Consider the following 13864-nt stretch of genomic DNA (forward strand, 5'->3'; position numbering starts at 1 on the left):
ATGCATCTCACTCAATTTGCACTCCTCTCGGGGTGATATCTTTGCCTAGTGCAAAGAGGCTACTTTCCCTCTCTTGTGAGGTTAGGTGCCTGAGCAGGTGGCTCTTCATGGCTGTCTCCTGTGGGAAATAATTTTGCAGTCTCCTTCATAGTTATTTCGTATCGTAGGTGTAAGCATTATAGGTTAGGCAGGGATTTATGATCCAGGGCAGCTGAACAGGGACAGGAGTCCTAGTGGAAAACCTACTGGTCCAGGGTGAGGCCAAGAGTCGATTGTTCAGTGCTTCAGAAATCCTGGTCTTATCTCATGGTGCTATTATTTCTAGAGAGGCTTTTTGCGGAGTTTCAACTAGACCACCGCGATTATCTGGCTTATGCGCAAGCGACCCACTATGTACAGGGACTTCAGAGGGCCGGCATCTTACGTATGGGACGGTCGTTCATGGAGACATATTGCCTTTTCAGTGCTAAACTCAGGGGATCGATAGCCAAAATATACCAGCTGTTTTTAACCCCACTGTTAGAGCCATGTAAATTTATCTCCAGGTGGGAGGCTGATCTGGGTAAGCAACTGGGGAAGAAGACGTGGGGAGAGGTCTTTAATAATGCCCGGCGGTGTTCCATCTCAGCCCGTATGCAGGAAAACTGCTACAAGATAATATATAGGTGGTACATCACCCCGGATAGGCTTCATCGCTTCTCTCACTCGGTGCCAGACTCCTGCTGGCGGGCATGCGGGGCGCGGGGAACGTTCATGCATATCTGGTGGGAATGTCCCATTGTTATGAAATTATGGGTTGAAGTGTTTCTCTGGTTGTCTAACCTACTGGGAGTTTCTTTAATTCCTTCTGTTGAAACAGCTTTATTGCAAATTTTCCCTGATACTGTTAATAAACCAGAAATCCTGGTCTCCAGTTCAGGAGAAATCAACCCATGTAGTGGTGGTCAGTGTAATGCTGATGTGAACATAACTGAGCGAATCTAGTAGCCCTTAGGTACTGTGGTAAGTGAGTCAGGTTTGGTCTGGGATGGAGTTCCTCTGCAGTACCTAGCAGTAGCTCACATGGCCAACACTGCCATCATAGAGATGAGCGTTTTTAGCTGACAAGACCCTGAAGTGTAAGGACTGATAGAAACTGTCTCTGCCATACTAGCAATCAGGTGAGGCACCATTGAAAGTAGATTTCAGATTAATCCAGCAAAGCACCAAGATAGGCAAGTTCTTTGGCCGAAAAAGGAAAGCAGGGGCCTAGCCTGAGTTCTGAAATTAAAGGGGTATTTCTTCATCCTTTTTCCCAGTCAGAGGATTCTTCCCTAGAAAATCCTTTCCGTTGTTTTTTGGCTGTTGAAGAATCAGGCTGTATAGTGAAGATAGTATCAGAGGTTACAGCTTTTGGTAGTGGACCTGACTCTGCTGCAGATCTACCTGACTTGGAATCTGAGCATAATTTGGAAGGAATCTGGCCTCTTTCTCTCATGCTGCCTGGGCTGTCTTTGACTCTTGTTTAAGTCTGTCTCCTTGGTGATTTTAAAGGAAAGGGTAGCTCTGTGCCCAGTACTATCCCACTTCTAAAGGTAGTGTTTCACCTCTGTTCGAATCTGGCTTTTCTCACTTATGATAAAGTTGGGCAATGTAGGCCAGAACAGGAACAAGTATGTCATCTTTGAGATGTTTGTTGGTAATCATTTTTTTTCTTGGATAGTTTTTTTTGATGTGTCCTGTTAAGTCCCAGTGGATTCGAAGGCATTAATTTCAGGAGGAATCAAGGAGATGAGTACTTCAGCAAGAGCTTACAGGTCCCAGCTGGCTGTCAAGCCCACTTGACAAGGGTGCAAATTTCCTCATAGGCAGAATCAGAACCTGCCTTCTCAGAGAATGACAGGGCCCTTGTCTAGATTCCATCCCTGCTCTAGGCACCTAAGTGGTGGGTGTGCAGGCTGGGAAAAGCTGCACCTTAGGCACAGGAGTTCTGAGAGGTATTGTGGCTTCTTCGCACCCAGTATAGATGGAGCTTGGGTATGTCCCACTTGTCTGGTATGGATGATAAGGAAGGCAAATTTTTAAACTTGACTTAACTTCCTTTCCTTTAGTCTTGCCAGACCAGTATAGAACCCACCCAGTGAAACTGCAGTGATCAAGGGCTCTCTGTTTGCCAAGTTCAGAAAACTAGCAGTGAGTATATTGCCCACTCTGAAGATAGATGGCCTAATTATGACCTTGGTGTAGGGATTATCTAATTCCTGAGTTAATGACCATGGAGTGAATGTTCTTGGCTGCATCAGGTTTTGATTGTGGTGGTGATTTTAGAAAAAAATAAATATTTACTTTTGGTTCTTTTAGCTTTGACATAGGATAATGAAGAGCTAAAGGAGTACCAGACCCTACAGGGAGAGTAAAGTCAGTTTTTTGAGCTTTTTTTCCCCCCTTTGTCTCCATCTGCTGACAGGGGGGACATAATCCACTTATCTAGACAGGTCTGTTAGGACTGAAAGATGAAATTAACAGGTAAGTTTAAATTTTACCTTGTTTGCTGTATAGATGATCTGGAAGTAAAGCATGTCTTGTTTGTTTGAAAACTACCCTGCCTCACCTGCTTTCTCCTTTCAAACGTTTTTTCCCCTCTTCAGAAGCAGAAAGGTGAAGAGGCAAGTGAAACTCAGGAGGATGGCCCTGAGGCATCAAAGAGTCAAGAGACTCCTCTGATAGAGAAACAACCCCAGGAGGAAGAGGTGGCAGATGATGATGAGGTCATGAAAGAATTTGAGAAGGAACTGGAAGAAATCCTCCTGCCCAAATCTGAAATATCGAAATTGAAACAGGATGTCAAAACAGAAATGGAGAAAGAGTTTGATGGTATTATTGATGAGGTGTGTGCGCACAAAGGCTGCATGAGACACAGAAGAAGTGAAAATAGAGATCATAAATGAGGCAGTCTGCATCTACCCTTTTCCAGAGCTCCTTGTTTCTGTCTTTATCTTGCCTGTGGGGACTCTTACTGTTAGATCTTGAAGAGATACCAAGTCTGCTATTAGCTTATCCACACCCGGACTTTGTCAGCTTAGAGTTCATTTTTCACAGAGATGTGCCATTAGCCTACAAAGAATTCTTCCTGTTCTTAAAGACTGAGCATAGGGGGGAGGATAAGTAACTTGGTGAAGCTCACACACCAGGTCCCATGTACTAAGCATTTTTCTCATAGATACAAAATGGGGGAAACGTTTTAATACATTAGGGCCATTGTTAGATGAAGAGATGGAGCAGTCTTCTCCCAATTCCAATTTGTGCTGTAGCTCTGAGCCAGCATTGCAGCCCAACTATAAAGAGCTCTGTCTAAAATCTGAGAACTAAAGCATTTTGTTTTTATTGCATTTCAGGCTCAAGAAGAGCTGGAAATGGAGGGCCTAAAAGGGGAGTTTGACAGGAGTCAGGCCTCCAAGTCTCTCGCCTCCACCCTAAACAAACTAATTGACAAGTTAGATGATACAGAGACAGAAAAGGGAGAAGAGACTGATGCCGACGCCAGAGAGAGAACCAGAGGCAGCCCTGGCCCCCTTGGCAAACAATCGGCAGGTAATTAGAAAAATGGGATGGGGGCAGTTTTAATACACAATACTTTAATTTGTTGTAAATCATTCTGTTTGTAATTTCTTGTTGGGGAAAAAAGATACACAGTCATAAATTTGCATAGCAAACATAGAATGCTATATCATATAATCCATAGTATTGTGACTTAAAACTAAGCTTCTCTTCATCCCCATCAACCAGACTGCACATATTACATAAGATATGCCATACTGGGTCAGACCAAGGGTCCATCAAGCCCAGCATCCTGTTTCCAACGGTGGCCAATCCAAGTCACAAGTACCTGGCAAGTACCCAAACATTAAATAAATCTCAAGCTACTATTCCTTATTAATTACCTCGGGAGACTTTGAAATCCACATTGTTTCTTGCAGTGTGATCTTTTCAGTAACTGCTTCTAATACTGCTTTCTCTGAGAACAAACAGCAGTACATTTTTTTTATTTCTTGTTTCTTATATGCCGCACAATAGATTCCAGATCTGGCCAGAGCAGTTTACAATTAAAAACAGCAGTTAAAAAGTTTATAATCAGTGTAACCACATACATAACCATAAAAATCATCCCCTTAAAACTAACACTTAATACATATAAATAAAAATTATGTTGCGGCTAAGATGTCATCTGATAGACAAGATCGATAAGATGATAGCATAGCTTCCAGAACCTTCATCATACTCTAAGCATGGGTGGGCTGTCGTGCAAGGACACTACATTCTTTTTCCATAGAGGCCAGTGGTTATGTTCATTTTTTCTGTACGATAAGTTTTTTTTGTTTTACTTTTTCACACAGCCACATATTGATCATCATTGGTACATCAATTTGTTCATAATAGTTGTTTGATTTTACAGCTGCTATTTTTTGACTGATTTCTGTCAGGGAGAAAAGGCCAGCAGTTTCTTTGGGTGCCCCCAGTGCAATTTGGATTTTCAGAAGGCGTTTGACAGTTTCTCATGAGAGGCTTCTAAGAAAACTAAAAAGTCATGGGATAGGAGCGATGTCCTTTAGTGGTTTACAAACTGGTTAAAAGACAGGAAATAGAGAATATAATTAAATGGTCAATTTTCTCAGTGGAAAAGGGATCTGTACTTGGACCAATGATCTGGAAAGGAATATGACGAGTGAGGTTATCAAATTTGTGGACGATACAAAATTATTCAGAGTAGTTAAATCACAAGCGGATTGTGATACATTACAGGAGGACCTTGCAAGACTGGAAGATTGGGCATCCAAATGGCAGATGAAATTTAATGTGGACAATTGCAAGGGGTTGCATATAGGGAAAAATAACCCTTGCTGTAGTTACACGATGTTAGGTTCCTTATTAGGAGCTACCACCCAGGAAAAAGATCTAGGCATCATAGTGGATAATACTTTAAAATATTCGGCTCAGTGTGTTGCAGCAGTCAAGAGGAAACAGAATGTTAGGAGTTATTAGGAAGGGAATGGTTAATAAAATGGAAAATGTCATAATGCCTCTGTATCGCTCCATGGTGAGACCGCACCTTGAATACTGTGTACAATTCTAGTTGTCGCATCTCAAAAAAGATATAGTTGTGATGGAGAAGGTACAGAGAAGGGCAACCAAAATGATAAAGGGGATGGAACAGCTCCCCTATGAGGAAAGGCTGAAGAGGTTAGGGCTGTTCAGCTTGGAGAAGAGATGGCTGAGGGGGGATATTATAGAGGTCTTTTAAGATCATGAGAGGTCTTGAACGAGTAGATGTGAATCAGTTATTTACACTTTCGGATAATAGAAGGACTAGGGGGCATTCCATGAAGTTAGCAAGTACACCCCAGGATGGAGTGGGCGAAACACAGTCAGGGGTGTGTCTAACCGCCCCCCCCCCCCCCCGGACGCCGGCTTCCACTGAGGGATGGCCCACGAAGGTGCCTACTACCTCAGGAAGCAAATGAGAAGGAAAAATAAAATAAGTTTCCTAACTACCCTGAAAATAAGACTGCAGGAGATGCACCCTACCACCTGCTGGAGTCAGAGAAATACTGAGGGACTGCAGGTGGCACTCTCATTATGTAGCAGTGCCCAAAGTTCTAATTATTCTCTGACGCCACCTGCTGGTAGGGATACACAACCCACTTTTCTGGACTGATCTGTGGTATTACAGGAACGAAAATTAGCAGGTAAGAACCAATTTTCATCTCGGGGCCTTTGCCCAGCATGCCACATTAGAGCCGTACAGCATGAGGAGGCCACTGCCCTGTGTATACAGTGCGAAGAGGCCCTAGGGGATCCTTCCCCCAATCCTCCAGGGGCAGAGGATCACAGAGCTTCAACCCATATAGAAGCACATATCGAGTGGCCCGCCCCGCAGGCCGGAGCCAGTCCTTTCGGAACAAGCACAACAAAAGGGGAGCCAGCTCGGGCTCACGCCCCAGCCGCACCCCACAATGAAAATCAGCCGACCCATCCAAAGGAAGAAGCCATAGGGGGCAGACTTGCCCTATCCTACCAAAGATGGGTCGAGAGAGCTTCGGATGAGTGGGTCCTATCCATCATTTGAGAGGGATATTACCTGGATTTCCACCACCTCCCCTGGGCAAGTTTGTGGAATCTCCCTGCCATGACCCTTCCAAGAGGACGGCAGTGGAAACTACACTGACCAGATTGCTAGCCTTAGAGGCTATAACACCGGTGCCTCCACAACAAATAAATACTGGACATTATTCCATCTATTTTATCGTCCCCAAGAAAGAAGGAACGTTCAGACCTCAAGGCGGTCAACAGTCACCTGAAGATTCCTCGCTTCCGCATGGAAACCCTACACTCGGTAATAAGGGCGATACAACCGGGAGAGTTCCTTACATCCCTGGATCTGTCTGAAGCCTACCTACACATTCCGATCCATCAAGAGGATCAGCGTTTTCTACGCTTCTCGATCCTGGACCGTCACTACCAGTTCCGGGCACTACCTTTCGGGTTAGCCACTGCACCCCGGAAGTTCATCAAGATCCATAGTGGTGGTGGCAGCAACACTGAGGAAGGAAGGAATCCGTGTGCACCCTTATCTAGACGATTGGCTGATCAGAGCGAAATCCCCAGAGGAAAGCCACCAGGCAACCAACAGAGTCAAAACTCTACTGGAGAGCCTCAGGTGGATGATCAACACAAACAAGAACTGCCTGCAGCCCTCCTAATCTCTAGAATACTTGGGAGTCCGGTTCGACACCAAACAAGACAAGGTCATCTTGACACAGACAAGGAGATCGAAACTGATGACCCAGTTACGAACCCTGCTGAGCGAACTTCGCCCCACAGCATGGGATTACTTACAAGTTCTCGGCCTCATGGCATCCACACTGGAAGTAGTGCCATGGGCACGAGCTCACATGAGATCCCTACATTTCTCACTACTATCACGATGGAATCCACTGTCCCAGAACTACACCGTACATCTTCAGCTCCTGGACAGAGTTTGGGCCCAACTATGATGGTGGCTATAAGAAGCCCATCTGAGCCAGGGAATGAGACTATCCTCCCCAACCTGGATCCTACTCACCATGGATGCCAGCCTACGAGGATGGGGAGCACACTGCCAGGAGCTTACCGCCCAAGGACAATGGAACGAAGAAGAGTGGGGATGGAACATCAATCGCCTAGAAGCCCGGGCAGTTAGACTAGCCTGCCTAAGGTTCGTTCACAGACTCAGAGACAAAGCGGTCAGAGTAATGTCGGACAACTGCCACAATACATCAACCGTCAGGGAAGAACTAGAAGCCAACAGGTGTCTCTGGAAATAGACCCCCTAATGTCATGGGCAGAAGTGAATCTTCAAGAAATCTCAGCCGTTCATATCGCCGGGAAAGACAACGTCGCTGCAGACTACCTCAGAGAGTGTCTAGATCCAGGAGAATGGAGGCTACCACAGCATTCCAATTGATGATAAACCGTTGGGTAACACCAATCATGGACCTCCTGGCAAACCGGTCCAACGCCCAAGTACCCAGTTTCTTCAGCCGCAGGCGGGAACCCCAGTCCCAGGGAATCTTTACCCTGGTACAGACCTGGCCACAAGAGACTTACACCTTCCAGCCGTGGCCTCTATTGGGCACAATCATCCACAAGATAGAACACCACAGGGGACCAGTACTTCTAGTGGCCCCGGACTGGCCAAAAGACCGTAGTACGCAGACATGTGAAGACTGCTGACGGAGCCCCCTGCCGCTACCCCCACACAGAGACCTGCTCCAACGGACAGATCCTCCACAAGGATTTATTTATTTAAAATCTTTTCTATACCGTCATTTATAATTTCTCCTTGTTTAATGTTTATACCTTAATTATTTATTAACTGTACACGGTTAACTGTTTATTGTTCTATGTATACCATGTATATGGTAATTCTATTGCTGGTTATCTGTAAACCGAAGCGAAATGTACTAGTACATGATCTTCGGTATATAAAAGTCTTTAAATAAATAAATAAATAAATTTAGTAGAATACCGTCACAGCGGTTTACATATAGGCACATATAGTAAATTGTACATGCAACTGTTCCTATTATTAGTAATGGAGGTGCCTGATGATCTCTGTAACATCGTTTCATAGTAATGGCTAAGAGTTTAGTGATTAATCTGACCTGTGACTTAAGATAAAGACTGTTAAATTATACATTTAATTTAAAAGGTGCAATAGACAAAACCATGACATACATACATAAAATGTTCTAGTGCTGTATGAAGATTTTATGTGTACAGCTTTCAGCGTTTTTCTCTTTCTCGCTCTTTGTGGAAAGGCTTCTCTAAAGTGCCATGTCTTTAAGCTCTTTTTGAAAGTCTTGAAATCTCTCTGTAGTCTTATCTCTATGGGCATGGTGTTCCATAGTAACGGTCCGGCCAATGATAGTGCGCTTTCTCTGACTTGAGTTAGTTTTGCAGTTTTTACTGAGGGGATGGTTAGGAGGGCTGCTTTGGCGGATCTCAGGTTTCTGTTAGGGACGTGGACGCGGAGTGCTGTGTTTAGCCATTCAGCTTTTTCGTCATGGATTAGTTTATAGTGCAAAGGATCCAGCTCTATTCTCTCTTATGGTCTGGCCATTGAGAGGACTCGCCTAAGGAAGAGCAGATACTCGGGGGCAGTAATTGACACTCTACTCCGAGCATGCAAGTTCTCCACATCCCTAACATACATAAGGATTTGGAGAGTATTCGAAGCCTGGTGCGAGGACCACGACATCATACCACGCTCAGTCAAAATTCCTGCGATTTTGGAATTCCTGCAGAACGGCCTACAGACGGGATTGTCTCAACTCCATCAAGGTACAGGTGGCCACATTGTCATGCTACGGAAACGAGAGCGGCAGCATAGCCTCTCACTTGGATGTCTCCCGCTTTCTAAAAGGAGTCAAGCAGATCCGACCACCCCTGAAGTGGCCGGTGCCTCTTTGGAACCTCAACCTGGTCCTAGATTTCCTAGCAGGAACCTCCTTTAGACTTCTCCGTGGCCTGTCTCTCAGACTATTAACACTGAAGACAGCCTTCCTGCTGGCAGTCTGTTCGGCCCGTCGTATATCCAAGCTACAAGCACTGTCCTGCCGAGAGCCGTTCCTCAGACTCACCCCGGGAACCATCCAGTTACGCACAGTTCCGTCGTTCCTTCCCAAATTGGTGTCTCGCTTCCATCTCTACCAAACCATCTCACTACCATTGCCAGATGAGCATAAGAATTCGGAAGAGGATCGAAGTCTACGCCATCTCAACATCGGCAGGCTCCTAGTCAGATACCTGGAAATGTCGGAATCCGTATGAAAGATGGATCATCTATTTGTCCTTCACAGCGAGAAGAAGCAAGGGGAAGCGGCCTCGCGAGCAACCATAGCCTGCTGGATCAAAGGCGTCATCAAGGCGGCCTACGTAGAAGCAGGCAAGCCACCGCTTTTACAAGTCAAGGCCCATTCTACTAGAGCCCAGGCAGTGTCCTGGGCGGAAACCAAGATGCTGTTACCCGCCGAGATCTGCAGGGCGGCGACATGGTCCTCCATCCACACCTTCTCCAGGTTTTACCGCCTGGATGTTCAGGCTCAGGAGGACATAGCATTTGCAAGGACAGTACTAAGTGGGTCACGGGTAGCCTCCCACCCGGTTCGGGAGTAGCTTTTATACATCCCATTGGTCCTGAGTCCATCTGCTACATGCTAGGAAATGGAGAAATTACTTACCTGATAATTTCGTTTTCCTTAGTGTAGACAGATGGACTCAGCATTCCACCCACGGCTGCCGCTACTCATGGAATTCTCGGGGGATTCAGGTGTTGACGTTTCTCGGTTGAGGGCACTTGTGGCTCCAGCTATAACCAATTCAACCGGTTCAAATTTATTAAGTTAACCAAGTTATAAAGCTAATCAAGTTATTCAAGTTATTCAGTCATACATATATCCACAATACTTTTCGAGGAGAATACTGAAGAGCTGCACTTCCTGCAGGGGTATATGTACTAGGGCTGACGTCAGATTGAAATCTGATCCGTCTCCAACTGCTATCAGGAGTACACTATACCCATTGGTCCTGAGTCCATCTGTCTACACTAAGGAAAACAAAATTATCAGGTAAGTAATTTCTCCAATAAGCTCTGGAATTTGTTGCCAGAGGATGTGGTTAGTGCAGTTAGTGTAGCTGGGTTCAGAAAAGGTTTGGAGACGTTCTTGGAGAAGTCCATTAACTGCTATTAATCAAGTTTACTTAGGGAATAGCCACTGCTATTAATTGCATCAGTAGCATGGGATCTTCATGGTGTTTAGGTAATTGCCAGTTCTTGTGGCCTGGTTTGGCCTCTGTTGGAAACAGGATGCTGGGCTTGATGGACCCTTGGTCTGACCCAGCATGGCAAGTTCTTATGTTCTTACTTTGTTTGGGTGTCAACTACGACCTCTTGGGATGCTTGACATGTAAAAAGATAACTCCCAGAGGCCATTGATCCAAGCCAGAACTTATGAAAAAGCAATTCTCTGTACGTACCCAGATCAATCCAGACTCCTGGGTTTTTCCCAGGACAAATGTAGAAAAGAACCTATCCATTTCAATTATACTCAAATCACCAAAAAGGAAAACGTGAACTCCAAAAAGGAATAACAGGGAGTATTACCACTCTTGTTCATCCATACACAAAATATATTTCCCAGAATTTTTTTATTTTTTTACATTTTTTACATTTTTATGCTAGCTAAAACCACATCAGCAAGCCAGGCAAAGTCCCCCCCATATTTAACAAGGGCTTCAGGACCTTGCCTGGTTTCTCCCAGGATAAGCAGGATGGTAGTCCTCACATGTGGGTGACATCATCAGAAATATTTGAAGTTTAACTTCTTTAAAAATCCCTCACTGGGTTCTCCATCGCGCTCTGTTCCCTCCGACGCTCAGTAAGTGTTTTTCCCGTGATTTACGGTCTGTTCCCGGCAGCATACCTCTTGGTGCCCGATGGTTACTGACCGCACGCCCGCCTCTTTTTCCATGGCGACCGGGTTTAGAAAATGCCCCGAGTGTCCAAAGACCATGTCCATTACGGACCCGCACAGTGTTTGTGTTTTGTGCTTGGGTCCCTCGCACGTCGTCTGTCAATGCCCTAGTTGCGCAGAAATTACCCCCAAAGGCCGGTGCACTCATATGGACAAGATGGAGCATTTGTTTACTTCAAAACACTGCTCCATCGACGCCAGTTCAAGTGCCACTGACTGGAGATGTTCCATCGACCTCTGAGACACCTCGCCAGGAACATTGTGGAGCGGGTAACCGTCCATCACCGAAACCATCGAAGGCATTGGCGTCATCGTCCTTGGTGCCGGGGAATGACCGGACCGAGCACTGAGGGAAACAGTCACTGGCACCGACGTGCGTCCCCGCCCGGTGCCTGCACAGACACCGCAGTGGCATAGACTTTCACTGAGCCCCCTGCGAAGAGGGCCCAGGGAGAGGAGCCCCCATCCTCCTCTGGACCCGGGACCCAAGGTGTTCCCCAGATATCTGTGCTGGGTACTGACCTTCCACAGATCATTGTGGAGTGTACAGTAACACCTAGCCTGCCTCCTACCCCAGCTGCCGTGCTATCCATGCTGGCTTTTTGGGAGGAATTGGACCGCGTGGTCCAAGAGGCAGGGCTGAATTCCCTTCGGGGCTTCCATTCGGAACCGGTGTTCTCATGTTAGCACTGCTCTTCGAGCGCCTTGACACCCTCATCGGTGCCCTGCAGACTCAGCCTGTTCCATCGGACACGCTGGCATCGAGGCCTCCACATGTCCCGATTCCCATACCAGGTGGTTCGGAGGAGGAAGAAGGGACGTCCGGCCCGATCCCAGCATGGGATCCACAGATGCCGGAGCCTGTTCCAGGGCCATCGGGGATGTCTGTGCCTGAGCACACCGCATCTGCCTCTGTGCCCTCGATGCCGGTGCTGCATCCATCGGGCCGAAGCGAGGTGCCAGATAAACGTCTTGGAACTCCGGGGCAATGCAGTATGCCATCTGAGTTCCAAGACCGCCTATCCCACAAGGTTGTCATAATAGAAAAGGACAACAGGGGGGCACAGGCTCCTATCTCCTTTGTCAAGAAGCAGTGCTGATTTGGGCCTGAGCCCTATCACGAACCATGCTCCTGTGAGCAGTATACCTGACAGGAACGGAGAATGTGGTGGCGGACCATCTCAGTAAGATGTTCTACCCTCACGAGTGGTCCCTCAACTCCTCCGTAGCTTACAAGATCTTCCGCAGGTGGGGTCAGCCGGATGTGCATCTCTTCACATCTGGTCCCCGCAGAACCACAAAGTGAGTCGCTTCTGCTCCCTGCGCAGAGAGGACGGGGAGCCAGCTGTGGATGTCTTTGCCCAATCCTGGAGTGCAAGTCTCCTGTTCTCATACCCTCTGATTCCACTCATAGGCAAGACCCTCATGAAGCTCCAATAGAACGGAGGCTCCATAATCCTCATGGCCCCGCATTGGCCGTGACAGGTCTGGTTTACGATCCTCCGCAACCTGCCGGTCCAGGAGCCCATCCACCTGGGTACCTCGCCCGACCTCATCACATAGGATCAGGGCAGGCTGCGCCATCCGAACCTCTGGTCGTTGGCCCTCAACAGCCTGGATATTAAAAGGCTAGTGTTGCAGTCCCTCAACCTTTCCTGCAATGTCTCACAAATCCTGGTAGCTTCTCGTAAGCCTTTCACATGGAAGTCCTACCAATTGAAGTGGAGGAGGTCTCTGTCTGGTGTGCAGAACAGGGTCTTAACCCTTTCACTTGTCCCACATCTTGGCTTCTGGACTATTTCTGGCATCTCTCGGAGTCGGGGTTGCAGACTACTTCAATCCAAGTCCACCTTGATGCCATCGGTGCCTACCACTGCGGAGTGGGTGACGCTCCGATTTTGATGCAGCCCTTAGTGGGGTGCTTCATGAGAGGTTTACTTCAACTGAAACCTCCACCGTGGCGTCCTGAGACCTCAACATAGTGCTAGCATGGCTCATGTGGTCTCTGTTTGAGCCTCTGTGCTCCTGTGAGTTGAAACACCTCACCTGGAAGGTATCTTCCTGGTGGCAATTACTTCCGCTCACAGGGTCCGTGAGCTGCAGGCCCTATCCGCCCTATACGAGGTTCTTCCATGACAGAGTGGTGCGCACTCACCCTGAGTTCCTGCCTAAGGTGGTGACTAACTTCCACCTGAATCAGTCTATTGTGCTGCCCACCTTTCTTCCGAGGCCACACACAAGGTGAACAGGCTCTGCACACCTTGGACTGCAAGCGTGCTCTCGCTTTTTATCTGGAATGCACTGCAGCCCATAAGCATTCCACCCAACTCTGTCTCCTTTGACAAGAATAGACTTGGGTTGCGGTGGGCAAACAGACCCTGTCCAATTGGTTGGCAGACTGTATCACTTATTGCTATGAGCTAGCGGGCCTTCAGCTCTGAGGCCGAGTGAAAGCGGACTCAGTGAGGGCCATGGCAGCGTCAGTGGCCCTCTTCCATGCAGTCCCTATTGCTGAAATCTGCAACGCCGCTGCATGGATTTCCCTTCGCAGCTCATTACTGTCTGGACAAGGATGGTCGACAGGACAGTGCCTTCGGCCAGTTTGTCCTCCGTAACCTGTTCCAAGTGTGAGAACCCAACTCTCCCTGCCTAGAGCCCAGTCTCCTGTTGCCACCAGCATTCCTGTTGTGCCTGTTGCACATTATTTGGGTGTCTGTTGGCCCTATATGTTCCGGGGGTAGCCTGCAGCTTGGTATTCACCCATCTGTGAGGACTACCATCCTGCTTGTTCTGGGAGAAAGAGTTGCTTATCT

The 13864-nt window shown here is 47.2% G+C and overlaps 1 protein-coding gene across 2 annotated transcripts in view; it reads left to right on the top strand.

Moving 5' to 3' along the window:
* The window catches only part of OS9 (OS9 endoplasmic reticulum lectin), a 146676-nt gene that overhangs the window by 81141 nt on the left and 51671 nt on the right, over nucleotides 1–13864 (top strand). For both annotated transcript variants that reach the window (XM_029594908.1, XM_029594910.1), the window contains exons 11-12: nucleotides 2628–2867; nucleotides 3375–3570. In XM_029594908.1, the coding sequence (XP_029450768.1) occupies nucleotides 2628–2867; nucleotides 3375–3570 (436 nt within the window). The remainder of the gene's footprint in view (nucleotides 1–2627; nucleotides 2868–3374; nucleotides 3571–13864) is intronic.

This window comes from Rhinatrema bivittatum, chromosome 3 (assembly GCF_901001135.1).
Source record: "Rhinatrema bivittatum chromosome 3, aRhiBiv1.1, whole genome shotgun sequence".
In the NCBI taxonomy this organism is placed as follows: domain Eukaryota; kingdom Metazoa; phylum Chordata; class Amphibia; order Gymnophiona; family Rhinatrematidae; genus Rhinatrema; species Rhinatrema bivittatum.